The 6,000-nt window shown below is 52.5% G+C and overlaps 1 protein-coding gene across 1 annotated transcript; it reads left to right on the forward strand.

Annotated features, from left to right (window-relative positions):
- The first annotated feature begins 786 nt into the window (after positions 1–786).
- Positions 787–3,915, forward strand: LOC136286131 (fibulin-2-like). Its single transcript, XM_066177536.1, has 2 exons — positions 787–854; positions 2,559–3,915. Exon 2 carries the CDS (start codon positions 2,563–2,565, stop codon positions 3,067–3,069), a length of 507 nt encoding a protein of 168 aa, XP_066033633.1. The 5' UTR covers positions 787–854; positions 2,559–2,562; the 3' UTR covers positions 3,070–3,915.
- Positions 3,916–6,000: the final 2,085 nt, after the last annotated feature.

Genomic DNA, 6,000 nt, shown 5'->3' on the forward strand with positions numbered 1-6,000 from the left:
CCTCCTGCTTCAAAGACTGAATGGGTGTGTGACCCCAAAGCCCTCACTGCTTTCCAGTCCCATCTGCCCCAAGATGCCTCTGCTCCTCCTCCCTCTGTTCTGCAAGGCTGGGGGGCACATTTCCAATGAGCTCATGAGTACATCAGGGCAAGACATTTCCACACCAGGGACCAAATGGCCCAGGGGGGAAGAAGCTCGGGCTGCCCATGCTGGTCAGGGCACCTGAAATTCGTGCACCCCTTCTGTGCTGAAGTCCATGGCCTTGGCTCCCTGCAGCTTAATCCAGAGGAAAACAAACCCCAAGTGTTTTAAAGGGTGCAGGTCAAGCGTGTGGCAGGGGAGGGCTGCCCTGTCCTGGGAAGGTGTGTGGACACAAGGACCTGAGAAGGTCCATGGCCACCACTGGCTCCTGCATTTTGGGGTGCATCACCCCAGAGCTGGCTGCATTTCAGCTATGCTGCCTTGCTGGAGCTTTTAACTCATTTTTCTCTCCCTGTGGACCCCGGTATCCCTGTTCTCAGCAGCCTCTGAAGCACAGGGGGCTGCTGATGCTCCAGAAACCCTGGTGAAGTTTGCAGAGAGGGGCGTGGGGAGCCAGGACAGACCTGCAGACGCTGGACACGCCGGATTAGCCTGTGCTCAGACTGCACCGACACCACGAAGCAAGATAAGCATCTTGCTGGCCCTGCCCAGCACCTTGGAGGCTTCCCCACCTCCCCTTTCCCCCCGCCAGGGTTTCACCGCGGAGCCACATAAATAGAGGTGCAGGGCGGGCTGTGGGGCAGGAGTGGGGACGCCTCCCAAGGTTTTGCGCCACATCCCAGCTCCCGTCTCGCCTCCCCGGCCACCCGCAGGTAACCCGGGAACCACGGGGACTGGGAGCGGGGCAGGGCCAGTCTGGAGCCCCAGAAGTGAGGGGGAGGATTAATATTTCCCTAGGAAAGAGCAGGAGGCTGTTGATGCTGCCCAGTGAGGGACCCATGGTGCGGTTTTGCTGGAAATTGAATTTCACTGCTGGGTGGGGTCAGATGTTCTGGCAATGGATGGGACTGGTGAGGTTGGGGTGTGAGAAACCTTCGACTTAATGATGTTTGGTGGTGGTGTCCTGCTCTGCCTGTGTGGGGCGGCTGAAGCTGGGGCAGCCAGGAGGGAGCTCTTGGCTTGGGGAAGGGAAATTCTTTCCAGCAGCAGCTTTTCCATGGGGAGCATGTCTGGGTTCTGTGCCAGTCCTCTGGGAATGACAGTAAAATAACCACTAGATTAAAATGTGTGAATGAAAGGAAGGGGCTGAACAGTAAACTCCAGCAAAGATAAAGCAGCTGTAAGTAACTTAAACTAGCAAAAACTTGCTTTAAAAGCAGAAAAGCTTCAGTCTTTTTTTTTTTTTTTTCCAAATTGATAACGGAGTCCACGCTTTCAAGTTTTTTCTTTATGCTTATGCAATTTGCAAATGTTTTTGTTTAAAGAGATGTTAAGAAATAACTGCGAGTAGTTGCATGCCTGCAAGAGGAGGAAATTGGGGCTTTCAAAAGGTGATGATATAAACGCAATCAAATGTGGCACTGGGGCAATGGGAGAAGAGATCAGACCTGGAAGGATCCAGTGCAGGAAGAAAGAAGGTGTATTTAATACACCAGGGCATAAGGGCACTCAGAGAGAGGGAAGGGATCCAAAAATGCACTTAAAGGAAACACTAGGTCTTGAAAAGCTGGAAAAAAAAAATAAAAAAGAGTCCTCAGCCTTTTAAACAGGAAAAGGATTCAGCATGGGCTGCCAGGTGCTGTGCATCCAAGATTTGAGTGGAGAAGGAGGAGGGAGCAGGCACAGGGAGGGAATTTCATGCCAGGACTGAGTCACTGGAAGCAGGCTGGGCAAAGAAATGGAGAAGGGAAAGAGCAGAGTCCCACAGGAATCCCCAACATCAGAAACATTGTCCTTAAGAAAAAAAGGTTTTTCCAGTTGCAATAAAGATGAAGTGACCTCCTTGGCTTCCTTTGAAGGAGTGAGGTGGCTGGAAAAGGCAGGCAGTGAGTGGCACAGCACGACAGGCTGGGAGCTGACACCCAGACCTGGTGCCTGGAGCAGCCTGGAGTAGCCACAGGACGAGCCACCAAAGTAGACAGTGCTTCTTTGAGTTCTTCTTCTGCCCAGGTCTGAATGCCTTCTGGGAACAATTAATCAGTAATTTAAATGTAAACTATTAGCATCAACATGAGGGTGAACAAGTCCCGTTTGCTGGTGAGGGCTAGCACACCAAAGCTCAGTGAGTGCTGCAGTGTGGACTCGGCTCACCAGTGCCCACGCCGCAGCTCTCTGAGCACCCCGGGGCGGAGGATGCTGCGGTGGAGCCAGGATGGGCTTTTGGGGATGAGAGATCCTGGTTTAGAGCAAACCCCCCCCTGGCGCCAGGCAGCTGGCGGTGACCCAAACTCCAGTCAAGGACGTGGGGCTGCATCCCCTTCGCTTTAAACCTCGGAGGGGCCAGCCCAGACCCTGGGGCCTCAATGTGCCCGTGCCCAGTGTGAAACCTGCTCCCATTTCCCCCTTTTTCCCCCCAGAATCATGTCTCTCCCCGGCGCCCTTCGCCTGTCGCTCGCCTGCCTCCTGCTCTGCGGCGCGGCCCCAAAACCCACCTGTGACCCCAGCGCCTGCCCCCCCTGCCCCGAGGGGGACCCGGAGGGGACAGCCACCCCCACCGCCGGTGGCTGCTGTCCCCCGTGCCCCCTGCCCTGCTCCTGCCCGCCCTACCTGGAGAGCGACTGCGAGATGCAAGGCTTCTCCAGCGGCCGCGTCCCCGCCGGCCGCTCCTTCTACATCGACTTCGCCCGCACGCTGTGCACCTGCGGCCCGGCCGGGAACATCACCTGCGCCACGCTGTGCCCCCGCCCCGACCCCGCCTGCCGCGCCCTGGGCAGCCCGCTGGCCGACGGCTGTCCCCGCTGCGTCTGCTACGAGCCGGAGGGGATGGCAGTGCCCGCCGGCACCGTCACCGCCCGCGGATCGCAAACCTGCACCTGCCCCGCCCTGGGCGGGGAGCTGCAGTGCGGGCCTGCTGCGGGAGAGGAGTGATGCTCTGGTCCCTGCTGGCCGAAGCCATGGTCCCTGCTCTGTGACGGCAGAAGGCTTCCTGCGCTGTGGGACATCCTCGCTGAGGAGCTTCCAAGCGTCCTTGAGGACTTGGGGGTTGTTGTGGGGGACGTGCCGCCTTCTCTGTCATTTCTAGGCCAGGGCAAAGTGTCTGTAAGGGGGTGAGCTTGCTTGGTTGTGAGGTTTGTGCCGCAGGGCTTAAGCTGGCTGCTGATGGTGGAGCAAACGCAGCTATTTATTTATTTGGAAGACGATTCTGCTTTTGTATGTGTTTGTGTTTATATAGGCTGTTTGTATTAAACTCGCTGGATAAACTTCCTCCCGGGGGCCAGGCTTTTTTCCTCCTGTAATTCCATCGGGTTCCAAGTGGCAGGACCATGATCAGAAGGCTGGCTGACAGCTTCTCTCCAATCGTTTTCCTCATGGGGTGGGAGGAGGAGGAGGTGGGTTAAGCACAAGTCTGTTTTAGGAGGCAAACCCCCCTCCTGTCTCCATCCTCTGGAGCAAAGCCTTGACTCACAGGAGGATGGTGGCAGTCAGGGCTCAGTCCTTCACAGCCACCTTGATCTTACCCAGGACTTACCCCACTGTCAGTCCCAGTTTAGCAGGAATGCCCCCAAAAAATGCCCCAAAATGTGTCTCAGTGACTGTTGTCCTCTGGATACAGACATGGGATACAGGAGAATTGCATCTTCTGAATGCTTTGACATAGATAAATACACACACACACACACAAATAAATATATCTGTATATAAAACCCATCAGGCTGTGTTATTAGCACATGTTGTTTAACATATGTTATTTGTTAATTGAATAAAAGCAGTGTTACCAAAGGACTTTTGAAGACTTTGCTGATAAAGACACATTCTTTCCTCTTGTGTTAGCTAGTGGTGCTTGGGCCACAAAAGGCTCTCTCCAACCACTTGGCTCCAGGTACACCTTGACACATTAAATGTGTCCCCTGGATTGTTTTCATTTTCCCCTCTCCTGCTCTGTCTGATGCTGTTTGACTGAAAAAAACCCAAAACCCAACAAAAAACCCCCAAACAATCAAAAGCCAAAAACAAACAAACAAACAACCAGTGAGCAGGTGGGATTGAGGTGGAGGGTCAGGAAAAGGTTGGAGGAAGCAGGTGAATTTGTCTTTTGGGCTGCAGCAGTGGTCTCCATCAACTGGGAATGGCACCTTAAAAGGATCATCCAGTTCCAACTCCCCTGCCATGGGCAGGGACACCTTCCACTGTTCCAGGTTCCTCAGAGCTCCATCCAGCCTGGCCTTGGACACTTCCAGGGATCCAGGGGCAGCCACAGCTTCTCTGGGCAACCTGTGCCAGGGCCTCACCACTCGTAGTGAAGAATTTTTTTCCATATATCTAAGCTAAATTTCCCTTCTTTCAGTTTGAAGCCATTCCCCCTTGTCCTGTCACACCTGACCCTTGGAAATTCTCTCTCCATGATTTTTGGTATGCCCCTTTAGGTACTGGGAGGCCACAATGAGGTCACCCCAAAGCCTTCTCTTCTCTGGGCTGAACAATCCCAGTTCTCTCAGCCTTTCCTCACAGGACAGCTGCTCCATGTTTCTGTTGCAGGGAAGGGGGGATTGATCTGACAACACTTTGCCCTCTGCTCTTGCCCATTCGGTGTAAAAATCTTAGGTTTTAGTAAGGTTACAGCTCACTGTTCACCTTTCAGACAGACACCAGACATCCCATGCCACCACGTCCACCAGCAGCACAAGAAATTCTTCCCATTACAGGTCTGGAATTACCTGCTGTCCAGCTATTAACAAATTGCTGAAGGAATCCACATCCTGTATGCCCTTGCAAGGTGAGGGTGTTTGAGTCCATGGGGTTGGCTCTCTTTTGTGTCTGCCAGGAATTTAAGCAGATCAGGAGGAGTTTGCAAGCGCAGTGATGGGTTTTGCAAGCACAGGGATTATTCAGAGGGAGTCATGAGGGGTTTGGAAAGACTCCTCACTGCCTGGGGAGGGTGGTGGGCTGCCGGGGTTGTTTATCCTTTGCCACACGTCTTATCTGTCTCACTGCTCCCTGCTTTGTGTGACTGATAACCTCGGAGCAGGGGGGAATGACCGACAGATGGGCAGCCCCTGCATAATATTGAGTTTGTCTTCTCTACCCAGTGTCAGCACGGGAACAATGAAAGAGTTATTGTTCAAATATCTCTGCGAAAAGGTCCCTGTCGGCTCCTTTGCAAGCTGCTCCTTGGAGGTGGTGCAGGGTTTCTTTGCTCTGCCCCCACCTCTGATGTGAAGATACCTTCTGTCTCCAGGATCTCTGTCTGCATTTCATCACATTGAAAGCGTAGCTGCATTGTTTTACTTTTACCATGAACAGCACCCGCACAGGGAGAAAATTAAAAACCCAAAATGATCAATTGTCAGTATTTATTCACTTAAATGTGATGTCCTGGGGGCTGGCATGTTTTGTTTGAATGGGTGTTGTCCTGGATTCTCCTGTATTAATCACCCGTGTGCTGGTCTGCAATTTGGACACGGTATTGCTCCTTTATTTGTATTTTTCCAGGTCAGATTTTCCCCAGTCTGGGCAGGGGTGTAGTTTTGTGGCTGCTCCTTTCACATGGTCACTGTCACTTTGCATCACAGCCAGGCACATGTTTACAGGGAAGGACTGTAAATGTTTATCAAGAGCAAAGCAACACACAAACTCCTGTGCATCCCTAAATGAGCCCTGAAAAAAACCCTGAAATTTTCAGCTCCTAAAAAGAACTCATTTTGCATATAGAGCAATCAGGTTTTGGGGGGGGTTGTTTGTAAAAGATCATTACTGATGTTTAGTTAGTTGTGGAAGGGACACGACCTTTCTTCATCGTGTTAATCATAAAATGATTGATTTAAATAGAACCACGCTTTAGCCCTCAGTCCTTTTACGAGC

The sequence above is a fragment of the Chamaea fasciata genome, unplaced genomic scaffold, assembly GCF_029207755.1.
Source record: "Chamaea fasciata isolate MVZ Bird 193981 ecotype frontalis unplaced genomic scaffold, bChaFas1.0.hap1 SCAF_2, whole genome shotgun sequence".
Taxonomy (NCBI): domain Eukaryota; kingdom Metazoa; phylum Chordata; class Aves; order Passeriformes; family Sylviidae; genus Chamaea; species Chamaea fasciata.

Excerpts from the sequence above, each read along its gene's own strand:
- LOC136286131 (XM_066177536.1), top strand. The coding sequence starts at position 2,563 with ATGTCTCTCCCCGGCGCCCTTCGCCTGTCGCTCGCCTGCCTCCTGCTC.